Source organism: Hyperolius riggenbachi, chromosome 10, assembly GCF_040937935.1.
Source record: "Hyperolius riggenbachi isolate aHypRig1 chromosome 10, aHypRig1.pri, whole genome shotgun sequence".
Taxonomy (NCBI): Eukaryota; Metazoa; Chordata; class Amphibia; order Anura; family Hyperoliidae; genus Hyperolius; species Hyperolius riggenbachi.
This window is the reverse complement of record NC_090655.1, coordinates 275444000-275462033: the sequence shown is the minus strand read 5'-3', so window position 1 is coordinate 275462033 and position 18034 is coordinate 275444000. Positions and strand designations below refer to the sequence as shown.

Sequence of the window (18034 nt, the reverse complement as noted above, 5' to 3'; positions counted from 1 at the left end):
TACCTATCAGTCATGCACAAAGCGGAAGCAAGGGCTACAAGACACTAACCATAGATGGTAAATTAGGCAGGAAAATTAGAAGTATAGACAAAGGAGGGTCAGAGAACCAGAAACCCGATCCATATAAAGGAGCCAAGGATGCAGAAGAAGGGAGAGAATCAGCAATTTATTTACACATTATATACATTAACTTCTATCGGATTGGGGAATAGGAATTCTTATTCAAAATCAGATACTCATAATTGTCACACATATTCAAAGACCAATTTAATACGGCTCCAGGAAGCCCCCTAGATCATTCTTTTCATTCATGCCCAAATTCCCCAATGCATTTGTTTCAGAAATTATATGAGCTTCTTTTTGTAATAGTAATTTTTCTGTATCTCCCCTTCTATGGGGTATTTGTACAATACATAAACCTACAATTTTCATTGCCTTTATATGGCCATTATGGGTATTTCTACAATGTTCCATCACTCTAGGACACCCATGTGCTGAATCAATTGATCTCTTGTGCTCCTGGAACCGTTCTCGCATTGGCCTAGTTGTCATGCCAATATAAAACCCACCGCATGTGCAATAGAGTGCATGTACCACAAATTGTGAACTACGTGTACTCAGGTCCTTAATAATGTCATTTCTACCTCCTAAAATAATACTTTTCCATGTTTCTGTAAACGGGCAAGTCGAACAATGTCCACATGGAAAGTTCCCGATTGGTGCCATATCTGATAGGATTATTTTTCTTTTTAAACTAACTTGACATTATCATACCTACAATTGGCTTACATCTCCTAAACGAGAAAATGGGCGGAGCCTTTGTCTTATCCTTTAAAAAGGGATCGTCCTTCCGCATCGGCCAATATTTGACGATTGTCTCTTTTATCCTTCCAGACATTGGGGAAAAGTCAAACGTAAAGAACGCTCTTTTTGGTGCATCCCGTGTTCCACCTCTTTTAACTCTCTTCCAGTTTCTCAGCTTTTGTATAACGCTCCAAAGAGCATTATCCACAATATCAACAGGGTACCCTCTCCGGATCAATCAACTTCGAAGTTCTATTGCTTGTTGTCTAAAGTCGTCATCATTTTTGTTGTTCCGTCTCAATCTCATAAACTGGCTTAATAGAATAGATGTCCTTGTATGTTCGGGATGATAGATATCCCAATGCAATACTGCGTTAGTCTCAGTCTTCTTTCTAAATCCTCTCGTGTAGTAACCAGTAGGTGATGTCCCCACCACCACATCCAGAAATGGCACCTCTTCCCCTCCCCACACACCTGTAAATTGCATATTCAGATTGTTAATTTGCAAAAAGTCTAGAAATGCATTAAATTCATCCCTGGTGGATGACCACACCAGAACCACATCGTCAATATACCTGGACCACACTCTAACTGAAGAGCGGAATGGATTAGCGCCCCCCAGAACATTATGTGCATAACAGGATATGCAGACTATGGGAGGGGCACCCAGTGACGTCAAACGCCACGCTCATTTCAAAGAGGAGCTCAGTAACGGCGCAGTATAACGGCCTCCCTGCACCCCCGGAATACCTCTGATGATGTGACGCCCTCACGTAATGGCTGTAAGGTAGGTGGGAGCGCTCTCTATTGCGGCCCTCCTTTTTTTTTTACCATCCTGAAGAAATAAAAGCTTTTTGATGACTATGATAGTGATTAGGTTGTGATCTCCTCTGTGGACAGTCAGTGAAATGATTAAGTACTCTGTAATGTGCTGCAGAAGATCTCAGTGCTATATAAATACATAATAATAATATGGTAGGACATTAGACTATGACTATGGTAGGATTAGACTGTGAGCTCCCCTGAGAAGTCAGTGACATGACTATGTACTCTGTAATGTTCTGCAGGAGATGTCAGTGCTATATAAATACATAATAATAATAATAATAATATGGTAGGACATTACACTATGACTATGAAAAGAATTTGATTGTGAGCTCCTGTGAGGACAGTCAGTGACATGACTATTATTATTATTATTTATTGCATTTATAAAGCACCAACATATTATGCAGCGCTGGACATTAATTTAGGTTACAGACAATATTTAGGGGTGACAAACAGCAATATGACAATACAGGAATACAAGAAAACCAGATCACACAGCACAGTATGAGTACAAGGTAATGCTTAGTCAGTTACTGGAGGGGAGCATGGAGATTAGGCAAGTTAGGTTCACTCAAATGCATAGCATGGGTGCACAGTAATGGAGGTGCATGATCAGGTAGGACACAAAAGGAGGAGGACCCTGCCCAAAGGCTTACAATCTAGAGGGAGAGGTAGGGGACCAGAGTTCAGCTGTGGGTTTAGAGCAACTGTGAGGGGTGGTAGGCCAGAGTGAAAAGGTTAGTTTTGAGGGCCTTCTTGAAGGTGTTGAAGGAGGGGGCTGCCCTAATGGGTGGAGGTAGGGAGTTCCACAGTGTTTGAGTGGCTCTTGAGAAGTCTTGGAGGCATGCCTGGGACTGGGTGATGCGGGGGACAGTCAGGCGAAGGTCATTGGAGGAGCGGAGTGGTGTGTATCTCTGAGTAAGATCAGAAATGTAGGTTAGACAGGTTTTGTGGATGGATTTGTAGGTCAGACACAATATCTTGAATCTGATTCTGGACTGGATAGGAAGCCAGTGGAGGGATTCACGGAGGGTAGCCGCCCTGGTGGAGCGATGGGAGGAGTGGATAATTCTGGCTGCCGCATTCATGATGGACTGCAGTGGGGCTATTCGGGTCATAGGGAGACCAGACAGAAGGGCATTGCAGTAGTCGAGGCGGGAAATTATGAGGGCATGGATGAGGAGTTTGGTGGTGGCAGGGGTCAGGAAAGAGCAAATCTTACAGATGTTACAAAGGTGGAAGTTGCAGGACTTTGTGAGGTTTTGGATGTGGAGAGTGCGGAGTCCAGGGTGACACCCAGACAGCGGGCTTGAGAGGTAGGGCGAATGGTAGTGTGGTTAACAGTGACCTGCACATCTGGGAGGTCCAGGGATGACCGGGGTGGGAAGATCATAATTTCCGTTTTGTCTAGATTTAGTTTCAGGAACCTAGCGGTCATCCAGGAGATGGCAGATAGGCAAGAGGAGACCTTGTCCATGGTAGTGGTGGATATGTCAGGGGTGTGGAGGTAGATTTGGGTGTCATCTGCATACAGATGATAGTTAAAACTCATGGAGGAGATAACCTTGCCAATAGAGGATGTGTATAGGGAGAACAGTAGGGGGCCAAGGACCGAGCCTTGGGGGACTCCCACTGAGAGGTGGTTGGGGGTGGACGAGTACTCATTGAAGGAGGTCGTGAAGGAGCGGTTGGAGAGGTAGGATGAAAGCCAGGTCAGGGCGAGATCGTGAATGCCCATGGATTGGAGGGCCTGGAGGAGTAGGGGATGATCTACTGTATCAAAAGCTGCTGAAAGGTCAAGGAGGAGGAGAATGGAGTATTTACCTTCAGCTTTAGCTAAGGCAAGGTCATTGACCACTTTGGTGAGAGCCGTTTCGGTTGAGTGGGCAGGCCGAAATCTAGATTGCAGTGGGTCTAGTAGTGAGTTGGCATTGAGGTACTGGGTCAGGCGTTTGTGAACCAGACGCTCAAGGAGTTTTGAGGCGAAGGGGAGGAGGGAGATCGGGCGGTAGTTGGAGGGTAGCGAGGGGTCGAGGGAGGGTTTCTTGAGCAGGGGCAGTACTGTGGCCTGCTTGAAGTCTGAGGGGAAGGTGCCTGTGGATAGGGAGAGGTTGAACAGGGTAGTGAGGACTGGGGCCAGATCCGAGAAGTGAGGCTGAAGTAGATCAGAAGGGATAGGGTCAAGGGGGGAGGTAGTGGTATGGGAAGTCTGCAGTAGGTGGTTGACTTCCTCAGTGGTAGTAGGAGTGAAGGAGGTGAGGGGAGGATAGGGTGGAGGAGGAGTTGGTTGTGAGCGGGTGGGAGGTGAAGATTGAAGATTGGATATTTCCTGACGGATGGAGACTATTTTGTTGGTGAAGTGGGTGGCTAAATCTGTGGCAGAGAGGGAGGAAACAGAAGGTGGGGTGGTGGGTTTAAGCAGGGAGTTGAAGGTGCCAAAAAGACGCCGGGGATTGGAAGCTTGTGCTCCGATGAGCTTGGTAAAGTATTCCTGCTTCGCATGAGCAAGGGTAGTGTGGAACTGCAGCAGGTTAGTCTTGTACTGTAAGAAATCCTGGTTTAGTCGAGTTTTCCTCCATTTTCGTTCAGTGGCACGTGTTTCCCTCTGGAGGTTGCGAGTATGGGTAGTGCTCCAGGGCTGGGGGTTAGGGGGTCAGTTGCGGCGGAATATTGGTGGAGCAGCTTTCTCTAGGGCTGATGAGAGAGTTTGGTGATACTGAGCTGCAGCAAGATTAGGACAGGTTAGGGTGGGGAGAGTGAAGGAGAGGCCATGGAGGAAGTCAGCAAGGACCCCAGGGTTGAGCTTGCGTAGGTCTCGCTGCCATCGACCAGGTGGGTGGGCGGGTAGTTTGGAGGTGCCTTCCGTGAGGAGGTTGAAGGTGAGAAGGTAATAGTCTGAGGGTGGAAATGGTGCGATGTCCAGGTCTGCAATGGTGGTGGATTTAGTGAATATAAGGTCGAGAGTGTGACGTGCAGTATGAGTGGGGGCGTTGGTGTGTTGTACTAGGCCATGTGAGTTGGCTATGGTGAGTAGTCGGGTCACAACAGAGTTCTTGGGTTCGTTGATGGGAATATTGAAATCCCCGAGGATGATGGTGGGGAGGTCAGAGGAGAGGATGTGTGGGAGCCAGGAGGAAAGGTTGTCGTGAAACTGTCGTGTGGAGCCCAGAGGGCGGTATAAGACCGCAACAATGGCAGGGAGGGGATGGTAGAGGCGGATGGTGTGGGCCTCAAATGATGTGAATTGTAGGGAGGAAGGTGGAGTGAGGACACGGAATGTGCAGTATGGGGAGAGGAGCAGACACCCCTCCCCCTTGCCTGTTGACTGGGCTGGGGATGTGACTGAGGTGAAGCCCCCGGTAGGAAAGGGCAGCCTCTGCGGCAGAGTCAGAGGGGGTGAGCCATGTCTCAGTGAGTGTGAGGATGGTGAGGGATTTGGAGAGGAAGATGTTGTGGACCGCTGTAAGTTTATTGCGGACGGATCTGGCATTCCAGAGAGTGCAGGGTAGGGGGAGTATGTGTTTGTGAGTGGGATGGATGGAAATAAGGTTGGGGCGAGGATGGATGTTGAGGTTATTTGTGGACAGAGAGCTGTGAAGCGGGTCAGCAGGGGATGCTTGTCTGGCAGTAGGCTGTGGCCCAGGGTTAGGCGATATATCACCAGCAGCAAGTAAGAGTAGGAAGGAGAGAGTAAGCAAATGTGAATGGGATTTAAATGTTTGTGAGGTTTTCGAGCTGCTGGAGGGAGAGAGAGATTGCAGGAGAGCTAACAGTTCATGAGAAGCTGAGTAAGGTGAGGAAAGCAGAGCAGGTGAAATAAATATGGAGTGTGGTACACTGGGAGGATGCATATTGCAATGCAGCTTGTAGATGTAAAGAGCTGTAGAAGATGTCAGTGCTATATAAATACATAACAATAATATGATAAGACATTACACTATGACTATGAAAGAAATTAGATTGTGAGCTCCTCTAAGGACAGTCAATGAAATGACTCTGTACTCTGTAATGTGCTGCAGAAGATGTCAGTGCTATATAAATACATAATAATAATATGGCTGGACATTACACTATGACTATGAAAGGGATTAGATTGTGAGCTCCTCTGAGGACAGTCAGTGGCCGTCGTTACTGTGCCATGCCCGGTATAACTTCTTTGACCTGCTAGGTAAAATAGCACTTCAGTATTGTTCAGGAAGCCTTAAGAAGTACTCACATTTCCGAGTACTGCCAAAGACTACACATATCACTGTCCTCAGTGAAATACCCGACAGTAACAAAGTCCCATTAACACAATAACAAATGCAGCAATAGATGTCACTTCTCCACAGCTCTTCCAGCAACTTCAGAGACAGGGTCCTCCGTCGTGTCTCAGCCGCCGCGTGCACGGAGATCCGCTCCCAATGTATCCAAGGCACCCGCCCGCTACTCCACACTGTCCTCGCCCGGAGTCCCTTCCGCGTCACAGCTTTGACATGGAAGGGACTCCCGCCGTGTGTGAATAGAGCTAAGTGGAGGTCTCACCACATGGTGAGGGGATCACAGTAGAGTGTGGTGGAGGCTTACTCTGTCTCTGAAGTTGCTAGAAGTGCTGTGGAGAAGTGACATCAATTGCTGCATCTGTTATCCTAGTATTAATGGGACTTTGTTGCTGTCGGGGTATTTCACTGAGGACAGTGATATTTGTTGTACAGCATTGAAAGGACTCTTACCCTGTACTGTGAGCACTTTTCCTCTCTTTTCTTCAAAATTTAATACATAGAGGAGGCGAACCAGGACCATATATATATATACAGTCTTGGGGGGGGGGGGGGTATATATTTTTTGCATATAGCGCACTGGTGTGTTAGCATTCTACTGCCAAAGACTAGCCCGTCCGTAATCCCAGAATCATGCGCTCATCTTAGTAAGTACTCAGGGGTGTGAGCAGAGCCGGGACAATGTCCTCCAGCACCCAAGGCTGAGACAGCAAAGTGCGCCCCTCCATCCCTCCCACCCCAGCCATCACACACTGATTGCTATTAGACTAAGAGGCACCCCAGGGCCCCCAACCTCCCCAACACCTTAATATCTAGTTCTCTGGCTTGCAGTCACTGTCATGTATCTCCTTTTCTTATTTCTTTCTGCTTCAAACACAATAGGAAATGATAGCTGAGTGAGTTGTGTGCCCCCCTATTACACTGCGCCCTGAGGCTGGAGCCTCTCCAGCAGGGGTCTAGTCCTGGAAAAAGAAGTGAGTGGACTCACCCTAAAAATCTCTGCGCCGCGCTAAGCGCGGTGCGCCAAAAAATGGGCGTGGTTAAGCATATCGTGGGCGTGGTCATGGGTGGGGCCAAATATACATGGCCTTAGCAGTGGTATAAAAGGTCTGCCAGGGGAAGTTTGAGCTCTGTCGTAGAGTATCCCCAAAAAGTAGATGTAATCTGACAGCATTTCACCAAAAATACACAATCTGGCAGAGGTTCCTCCAAAATACAGATAATATGGCAGTGGTTCCCCCAAAATAGACAATGTGGCAGCAGCAGTTCCCCCTACATACACATAATCTGGAAGCAGTTCCCCCAAATACGTGATCACCCAAAATACATGTAACACCCAAAATACATGTAATCTGGCAGTAGTGGTCCCCAACATACACAATCTGGCAGCGGTTCCCCAAAATACACGTAATCTGGCATCAGCGGTTCCCCAAAAATACAGATCTGACAGCAGTTCTCCCAAAATAGGTACCCCCAGTATAGCTAGTCAGGTCTATATGTGTCCCCAGTATAAGTAGCCATGTGTATAGTTGTCCCCAGAATAGGTGGCCAGATGTAGAGATGTCACCAGAATAGGTGGCCAAGTGTATGGATGTCCCCAGAATAGGTAGCCAGGTCTATAGGTGTCCCCAGTATAGCCAGGTGTCCCCAGTATAGCCAGGTGTCCCCAGTATATCTAACCTGGTGTTCAGGTGTCCCCAGTATAGCCAGGTGTATAGGTGCCCCCAGTATAGCCAGGTGTATAGGTGTCCCCAGTATAGCCAGGTGTGTGTATGTGTCCGCAGTGTATGTAGCCAAGTGTATAGGTGTCCCCAGTATATGTAGCCAGGTGTATATGTGCCCAGTATATGTAGCCAGGGGTATATGTGCCCACTATATGTAGCCAGGGGTATATGTGCCCACTATATGTAGCCAGGTGTATAGTGGCCCCCAGTATATGTAGCCAGGTGTTTAGTGGCCACCAGTATATGTAGCCAGGCGTATAGTGGCCCCCAGTATATGTAGCCAGGTGTATAGTGGCCCCCAGTATATGTAGCCAGGTGTATAGTGGCCCCCAGTATATGTAGCCAGGTGTATAGTGGCCCCCAGTATATGTAGCCAGGTGTATAGTGGCCCCCAGTATATGTAGCCAGGTGTATAGTGGCCCCCAGTATATGTAGCCAGGTGTATAGTGGCCCCCAGTATATGTAGCCAGGTGTATAGTGCCCCCAGTATATGTAGCCAGGTGTATAGTGGCCCCCAGTATATGTAGCCAGGTGTATAGTGGCCCCCAGTATATGTAGCCAGGTGTTTAGTGGTCCCCAGTATATGTAGCCAGGTGTTTAGTGGCCCCCAGTATATGTAGCCAGGTGTATAGTGGCCCCCAGTATATGTAGCCAGGTGTATAGTGGCTCCCAGTATATGTAGCCAGGTGTATAGTGGCCCCCAGTATATGTAGCCAGGTGTATAGTGGCCCCCAGTATATGTAGCCAGGTGTATAGTGGCCCCCAGTATATGTAGCCAGGTGTATAGGTGCCCCCAGTATATGTAGCCAGGTGTATAGTGGCCCCCAGTATATGTAGCCAGGTGTATAGTGGCCCCCAGTATATGTAGCCAGGCGTTTAGTGGCCCCCAGTATATGTAGCCAGGTATATAGTGGCCCCCAGTATATGTAGCCAGGTGTATAGTGGCCCCCAGTATATGTAGCCAGGTGTATAGTGGCCCCCAGTATATGTAGCCAGGTGTATAGTGGCCCCCAGTATATGTAGCCAGGTGTATAGTGGCCCCCAGTATATGTAGCCAGGTGTATAGTGCCCCCAGTATATGTAGCCAGGTGTATAGTGGCCCCCAGTATATGTAGCCAGGTGTATAGTGGCCCCCAGTATATGTAGCCAGGTGTTTAGTGGCCCCTAGTATATGTAGCCAGGTGTTTAGTGGCCCCCAGTATATGTAGCCAGGTGTATAGTGGCCCCCAGTATATGTAGCCAGGTGTATAGTGGCCCCCAGTATATGTAGCCAGGTGTATAGTGGCCCCCAGTATATGTAGCCAGGTGTATAGTGGCCCCCAGTATATGTAGCCAGGTGTATAGTGGCCCCCAGTATATGTAGCCAGGTGTTTAGTGGCCCCCAGTATATGTAGCCAGGTGTTTAGTGGCCCCCAGTATATGTAGCCAGGTGTATAGTGGCCCCCAGTATATGTAGCCAGGTGTATAGTGGCCCCCAGTATATGTAGCCAGGTGTATAGTGGCCCCCAGTATATGTAGCCAGGTGTATAGTGGCTCCCAGTATATGTAGCCAGGTGTATAGTGGCCCCCAGTATATGTAGCCAGGTGTATAGTGGCCCCCAGTATATGTAGCCAGGTGTATAGTGGCCCCCAGTATATGTAGCCAGGTGTATAGTGGCCCCCAGTATATGTAGCCAGGTGTATAGTGGCCCCCAGTATATGTAGCCAGGTGTTTAGTGGCCCCCAGTATATGTAGCCAGGTGTATAGTGGCCCCCAGTATATGTAGCCAGGTGTATAGTGGCCCCCAGTATATGTAGCCAGGTGTATAGTGGCCCCCAGTATATGTAGCCAGGTGTATAGTGGCCCCCAGTATATGTAGCCAGGTGTATAGGTGCCCCCAGTATATGTAGCCAGGTGTATAGTGGCCCCAGTATATGTAGCCAGGTGTATAGTGGCCCCCAGTATATGTAGCCAGGTGTATAGTGGCCCCCAGTATATGTAGCCAGGTGTTTAGTGGTCCCCAGTATATGTAGCCAGGTGTTTAGTGGCCCCCAGTATATGTAGCCAGGTGTATAGTGGCCCCCAGTATATGTAGCCAGGTGTATAGTGGCTCCCAGTATATGTAGCCAGGTGTATAGTGGCCCCCAGTATATGTTACCAGGTGTATAGTGGCCCCCAGTATATGTAGCCAGGTGTATAGTGGCCCCCAGTATATGTAGCCAGGTGTATAGGTGCCCCCAGTATATGTAGCCAGGTGTATAGTGGCCCCCAGTATATGTAGCCAGGTGTATAGTGGCCCCCAGTATATGTAGCCAGGTGTTTAGTGGCCCCCAGTATATGTAGCCAGGTATATAGTGGCCCCCAGTATATGTAGCCAGGTGTATAGTGGCCCCCAGTATATGTAGCCAGGTGTATAGTGGTCCCCAGTATATGTAGCCAGGTGTATAGTGGCCCCCAGTATATGTAGCCAGGTGTATAGGTGCCCCCAGTATATGTAGCCAGGTGTATAGTGGCCCCCAGTATATGTAGCCAGGTGTATAGTGGCCCCCAGTATATGTAGCCAGGTGTATAGTGGCCCCCAGTATATGTAGCCAGGTATATAGTGGCCCCCAGTATATGTAGCCAGGTATATAGTGGCCCCCAGTATATGTAGCCAGTTGTCCCCCCCCCCCGCTGGAGGAGTGCAGCGCAGCAGAGAGGAGCATTGTGCGCAGCGTGGGGAAGGGCGGACGTTCCCCCCCATCCCTCACCTTGGGACTCCTCTCCCTGGCTCTCCCCTCCATAAAGATGCGGCGGTGACTGGCAGCGGCATCGGTGGGCGGGACTTGCCTCCTCCAGTGTTCCGGGTGGACGCTGTGCGTGCAGCTACTCTGGTCTAGTGAAGACCAGAGCAGAGCAGCGGCACGCACAGCGTCCACCCGGAACACTGGAGGAGGTAAGTCCCGCCCACCGATGCCGCTGCCAGTCACCACCGCCGCCGCCGCATCTTTATGGAGGGGAGAGCCAGGGAGAGGAGCCCCAAGGTGAGGGATGGGGGGGGGGGGGAAACGTCCGCCCTTCCCCACGCTGCGCACAATGCTCCTCTCTGCTGCGCTGCTCCCCTCTAGGGTGCTAGGGGGGATGGCGTCCACTGTCCAAAAAAAGTAAGTGGACGCCGTCCCCCCGCGTTCACGCAGGACTCGACCCCTGCTCTTCTGCCTCAGCCCGGCCCTGGGCGTGAGTTATTGTAGATGTATCTGTAGATGAGGCTGTTGTGTAGCAACTAAAAATAATAATGATGATTATGACAAGAGTTTAGCTTGATGGGCAATCTTCAACTGAGGGGGTGTTCCAAGCACTGCCCCATAGAGCCACATTAATCCATGCCATGCACTGAGCAGCATCAGCCAGTCTGTGTTCATGTTGGAATATTAAGGCTATAATATTAACAAGCTGACCCATCATTGCATTCCAGCTGTTTGGGGGATGTGTTTAGCTTACAGGGACAACAAAGGAGTGATTTGCATATTCAGCAGTGATGCATTGTGGGCGACATCATATGATCACTCCAATCTGAGTAATCTGAAATACCTTCTGTTTTAAATGGGCAAATTTCTGATTTGCTTAAAATTGAGTCCATTTTGGTCCTTTTTAGGCCCTCCTAGGGGTTCGGGTTCACCATCAACTTGCTGGGCATTCTGTAACTCTTAGTGAAGGAGATACCACAAACAGTGGCTGCAGTTTGTCTATTCACCACAAGATGGCGATCACACAATGACAGGAAGTGATGTAACAGCAGGAAGTAGAGAAGTTGCAGGAAGTGGAGAAGACACGTTGTTGGAAGAGGTAATTGTGTGATTCTTGTTATATACTTGCACATATATGGCTGCTGTGCATTGTACAGGATGTATTGCAGTGGGGAGATCAGTGCAGACATGGGCAAGTATGAGGATAGTAATAGTATGAATGAGCATAGAGATTGTATGCAGCAATAACTGTATATAGGAGAGATGGGGAAGAGAGCATTAGTGTTAGATGGAATGTGAGCAGTCACACAGGGCTTTTCTCCTGTCTGACTCACAGTGCTTGGGAGCTGCAGCCACAGAAGGTACAGTCAGTAGCACCCCCTCCCCTCCTGGGCATTAAGCTGCATAATAAATGTATCACTAAACAGATGCTGCCTCCAGCCAGGATGTGCTCCCCGCTCTGCACCCAGCTCTCTTACATACGGTGACTAGACCTCCCGCTTTAGCAGGGACACGATTTGGGGTTCCCTGTCCCAGGCTGCATGGAGTCCCGGGAAACATCCCACTTTTGGCTGCGGGATGTCCTGGCTGCAGGACTTTGGCCACCATCCAATGGGCCATGCTGTAGAAAGTAGGCATATCAACCTGGCCCCCCCTTCAGCGTGCTTTCCTATTAGCCCTGCCCTCCGTCCAATTGGCGCGGCGAACCCCGCCCAGCCTAACCGCACAAATCTCTGAGACAGGGAGACGGGATTTTTGAATAGCCAATCCATACAGGAGAGTCCTTACTGATGTGTACTGCATCCGCTCGCTGGTAAGAGTGGCATATAAGCTTCACAGCAGCCCGTGTCACCAGCACTGTCCCTTGGTGCCCCCTTCCCCATGTGTGTGTCCCTCTCTCCCCCAGCCCTGTCCTGCAATGTGTACCCCTCTCCCCACCAGTGTGTGTGTCCTTCCCTACCCCAGAACTGTCCCGCAATGTGTATGTGTCTCCCTCTTCTCTCCAGTGTGTAACCCCCCCCCCCCCTTCCAGCATTGTCCCTCAGTGTGTGTTCTCCTGCTGCTCCTCTTGGACCCCCCCTGAACCTTCTCGTGTGTGTGATTGTCACCTTCCTCCCCACCCAGTCAGTGTCATCCTCCTCCCTACCTACTGTCACCCTCTTCCCCTTTCAGTCAGTGTCACCCTCCTTCCCTGCAGCGTGCTGTATTCCATGTGTGGGTGGTAACAATTACTGAATTTTAATATATGTCTGGGGTAATGTTTGCCTCATGTTGCTGCATTTCATGTGTCCGGAAGTAATGCTTGCCTTATTGTCGGGGAATAGTTTGCTGCATTTCATTTGACCGAGGAAACGGTTGTTGCATAACATGTGTCATAGGTGACGGTTCTTGTATTTTTGATGTGTTGGAGGTCACAGTCTTTGTATTTCATGTGTTGGGGAAACGATTATTGCATTTCATGTGTGGGAGGAAATGGTTTTTGCATTTCATGTGCTGGAGGTAACGGATACTGTGTTACTTGAGGGTCATAGTTGGCTGCATTTGCTATTTTGGGGTTATTGTTGCAGCATTTGGCATTTTGGGGGCTCATGATTACTAAATGATATGATAATAAATAGCATCACACAGTATCTGCAGCTTTATCGTCTGCACAATAATGATGCAAATCTCCCGTTTCGTTACATCATGGCGGAAAAGCCTCTTTCTTATGTGTTTGGGGAACGTTGTGTAATTACCCCAGAGGCACTTAGTGCTATACTGATCTGCAGCTGTTATATGCTCTACTTTTACTGCCTGATGAAGCAGGGTCACGTCTGTGAAACGCGTTGCACAATAACTGGAAGTGTGTAAATACAATTTTCTGTGACTGTTCAGATCAACAGTTCTGTGTGTCTGCTTGGAGGAGGTAAGTCCACCACTACCTCCTGTATACATATATATTTTTAAGATTTTTAGCCCTTTTTACCCTGTTGGCGCCTCTGTTTGGTCTTGTACAATATCTGAGTGCACCCTTGGTGGAGGGGTGTAACCCCCTTTTTCTTTATGGAGAGCGACTTCTTAATCCTGAGTGGGGACAGGTCTAATCTCCCCACCTGCCTTTACAGTGGTTACCTTTGTGGTGACCCGGGTGTGTGAGTATTCTTTTACTTACTCTGCATATTCATCCTTTGCCAGTACTTACTACACTATATTGGCTCTCGGTGTCCTCTTTTTGTAATTACCCTTAGGGTCACTTGCCTAACTTTTGGGAAGAAACTCTGGCTCACTGCCTCACTGTTACAGTACAGTTAGCTCCGCCCATGTGATTTCATGGCCACACCTATTTTACGCCATGGAGCACGCCGCACTAACATAATACACACCCCAGCCAGGCAACTGGTATTGCTTAAAAGGAAATAAATATGGCAGCCTCCATATCCCTCTCACTACAGTTGTCCTTTAAAGAACAACTGTCAGGCTGCAGAAGCTAATTTAAACCTCTATTCTCCTGTGTTAAACAGTTTAGAAGGAAGCCAAAAAGCCATTAGTGAAGATAAAAATCTCAGTTACCTTTGATGTGGGCTTATCAGAAAAGCTGTTAGACCTAAGAGGACGCAAGCCGCATACTATACTGCAAAGCATTCTGGGGCCCTCCCCTCGGCTGCTAATGAGACGTTACAGCAGCTTGTAATCAGTCCAGCGCGTAGCACTGATAAATCTCCGGGCTGGGTACACTGCAGGAGTCAGCTATTGTTCCTAGCCACATGGCTCATTAATATTCACTGCACACTGTGTTATTCAGTACGAGCTTATCTGTGATCAGGAAGCAGGCAGGACATGACGACACATTTGACAGAAAAACATGGAGCCTGCCATGAGCTGTCAGGAGCATCAATCTCTGCAAATACTATATAAAAATTCTGTGAAGTACAGTGGACAGTGAAATGCATATGTAATGTAAGTACAGCCAATCTTTAGCTACTGATATATGTGTTTATTTTCTCTGAGACCTTATACCTAACAGCTCCTCTTTAAGGCTTTGTGGTTGGTGCCCCCCTCATCTATTCTATTACACGCAGGGCTGTGGAGTCGGAGTCGGGGCAGTTTTTGGGTACCTGGAGTCGGGAAAAAAATACACCAACTCCGACTCCTAATGAATTTAAACTGTAATTAAAATAGAAAATATGATAAAATTTTCTATTTCTCAGATAATAGTCCTCATAAATTCTATATATTGTCCTTAATGTCCTTAACTTGTAATATTCACACTGTCTGTCCTTGTATTGTTTTTGTTTGTGTTGTTAAGCAACTGCCAAGACAAATTCCTTGTAGGTGCAAACTTACTTGGCGAAAATAAATTGATTCTGATTCTGATATACAGTAATAACTGTGCTTAGCCCACAAAAATGAAATAAACCAATCAAACATAGTTACTTGTGCTGCTACAATAAAGCAGTCTCCATATTTTTAAAGTCAGATATACATATCAGATTGTGACTGTATATATGATGTGTACACAGGAATCTCTTATATATACTAAATAACATCTATGCTGTAAGTATAAAGCCTGATGTGTAGCCGTGTCACTAATAGAGATGGTCAATGAGATGGAAATAATTGTGATGCTGGTTTATGCAAATGTATGCACTCCTTTTGCTCATGAAATCAAATTATTTGATATGTTGTTAAAATTTGGATTGGTGACTACGAATTAAAGGGTACCTGAGACGGATGAAAGGGAAAGTTTTATACATACCTGGGGCTTCCTCCAGCCCCCTGCAGGCTAATCAGTCCCTCACTGTCCTCCTCTGCCACCTGGATCTTCTGCTATGAGTCCCGGTAATTCAGCCAGTCAGCGCAGTCCAGCCGCGTGCTGCTTCCCCTGCCAGGATCATTCTGCATCTGCACAGTAGTGCTGAGCAGATGTAGTACGTTCCTGGTGGCGAAGTGTGTGCATGCGCACTGCTTCTGACTGGCTCAAGTACATGGACCCATAGCAGAAGATCCAGGTGGCGGAGGAGGACAGCCAGGTATTGATTAGCCTGAAGAGGGTGAAGGAAGCCCCAGGTATGTATAAAACTTTCATCTGTCTCAGGTTCACTTTTTGTTACACAATAGTACTATACTCCTCCATATGCACTCCCCACAGATCTGCAGGGAATCCACTGAGAATGTTGTGCACATTGACCACAGAGGTGTTGTCTATCACCCATAATCCTGGTTCAGATTGTGCATGAAGAATGTGTAATGGAGGAAGAATCTCCTCATTCCCCTGCAGAGTACCTGCACATCACCCTTACATGTACCCACAGTTACATTGCCTAGGGCCTGATCCATGCTCAGATTGTGCATGAAGAATGTGTAATAGAGGAAGAATACCCTCATTCTCCTGCAGAGTACCTGCACATCACTCTTACCTGTACCCACAGTCACATTGCCTAGGGCCTGATCCATGTTCAGATTGTACATGAAGAATGTGTAATAGAGAAAGAATCTCCTCATTCCCCTGCAGAGTACCTGCACATCACTCTTACATGTACCCACACTTACATTGCCTAGGGCCTGAAAGATGTTCTTTGTTCCTGTCTGTACCTTCTACAAGTACTCTTACCAAGGACTAGTTTTAGGCCTCATTCACATCTATGCGGCGCAAATGGTTGTGCCATCGGAATGCAACGCGTACAATCGCACCCCATCTGCGCTGCAACCCGCTGCACTGCTGAACCCATTCATTGACAGTGAATGAGTCAGCTCTGCGGTTGCGGGCAGAATGCATGCAGCAGTACACAAGTGCATCATAGTGCATCGTAATGCTGCGCAGAGCATTTAATGTGAATGACAGAATGGCTGTCTATACCCTTCTGCTGTTCTTGCATGTTACCACGCCATACGTGCTTCCAAATGCGCACGACAGCGCGTATGATGTGAACGAGGCCTAAGTCTATGACTAAAAGTATTAGAGGCAGAAGATCACCTGGATAGCCAGGTAACTGGTATTGTTTAAAAGGGAATAAATATGTCAACCTCCATATCGCTCTCAGTTCAGTTGTCTTTTAAAATTCCTAAGCGTTGGCAGTTAAGGGCTCATTTCCACTATTGCGAATCCGCATGCGTTCAACGCATGCGGAATTGCACATGTAATACAAGTGGATGGACCTGTTTCCACTGTAGCGTTGTTGAGGTGCGTTTTTTTCAGCGGTGAAAAAACGCACAAAAGAGCCGCAGAATTCGCCTGCAAGTGGAATGCATGCGAATCTCATGCAATGTATTTAATAGGGAATTCGCATGCGGTTTCCCTATGCGTTTTTTGCCGCGAATTTGCATGCGAATTCGCATAGGTACCAATGTCAATTCACACAGACAGTGACATGGTTAAAATCGCATATACCCTCACCTATGCGAATTCGCGGCAAAAAAAGCATGGGGAATCGCATCCGCGTGCGATTTCATCAGCGGTGGAATCCAGGCGATTCTGCACCGCAATAGTGGAAATGAGCCCTTAAAGTTACATTTTATGTTACATACTTTCAATCAACAAGATTGTAATATGCAAATTAGAGGAGTCGGAGTCGGTGGAATCCTAACCTGAGGAGTCGGAAGATTTTTGTACCGACTCCTCAGCCCTGATTACACGTGAGCACTTTACTTTTTATTCTTTATTGCTGCTATTGCACTTTACATTATAGATGTTTATCTTTATCTAACATTATTGCTATTTACCCCTTCTGGGGCGGCTTGTGACACTTGTTCACCTGATTTGCTGATCATTTTTGCTGGATTTTCTCTCTCACATATTTTCATTTGTCATTTTTTAGAGCAATATTGATTTTTTTTAAAATTGATGTTTATAACGTGTGATTTGTTTACATTGCATATATAACACTTTGGATGAGGAGGACCTGTGATTTTGTATTTTGATTATTGATTTAGGACACCACTCATTTCACCTTTCCTGATTTTTTTTTCATTGCTTTTAATTGGATTGGATTGTAATTTGATAATAGTTTTTTGTTTATTTATTGTTCCGGTCAGTGTGGAGCTATACAGGGTACTTTCTCTTGTGTTGTGCTATTTGTGTTACCCCAGCACACTCTCTATCCTATTTATGTAAATGAATGATGTAACCTATATGGTGCTGGTCCGATCCTTCTGTTTCCTGTATCCAGTACACTATCCAGCCGCTGCTCCTAGTGCAGATTTCATTTAATGTGGACCTGAACTCTTGCACAGGACAGGAGGAAAACCGAGAGAAATGCACCCTGTATGTATTAAGAGAGTTTAGCCTGTCTAACTCCCCCTCATCTGTGACTAATCACAAGATGTAATTTGATCTCTCAGCGGTGTCAGCTCAGGAATCTTCTCTGCACGGCAGAGCAGCTAATTTGTAAACACAGGATGTTATCAATATGTCTGCTCCCGTGAAAGCAGGAAGTTGGCACAATGCAGATTTATTGCATGATTTGTATCAGGTGTAACAAATAAATGTTTTTCTTTAAAGAGAATCTGTATTGTTAAAATCGCACAAAAGTAAACATACCAGTGCATTAGGGGACATCTCCTATTACCCTCTGACACAATTTCGCTGCTCCCCACCGCATTAAAAGTGGTTAAAAACAGTTTTAAAAAGTTTGTTTATAAACAAACAAAATGGCCACCAAAACAGGAAGTAGGTTGATGTACAGTATGTCCACACATAGAGAATACATCCATACACAAGCAGGCTGTATACAGCAT

At 47.2% G+C, this 18034-nt stretch overlaps 1 protein-coding gene across 1 annotated transcript in view; it reads left to right on the top strand.

Moving 5' to 3' along the window:
• LOC137537221 (uncharacterized) overlaps nucleotides 1-18034 on the top strand; it is a 256733-nt gene that overhangs the window by 189693 nt on the left and 49006 nt on the right. Inside the window, 2 exon segments of the mRNA XM_068259321.1 lie at nucleotides 972-1024; nucleotides 11307-11420. Coding sequence (XP_068115422.1) covers nucleotides 972-1024; nucleotides 11307-11420 — 167 coding nt within the window.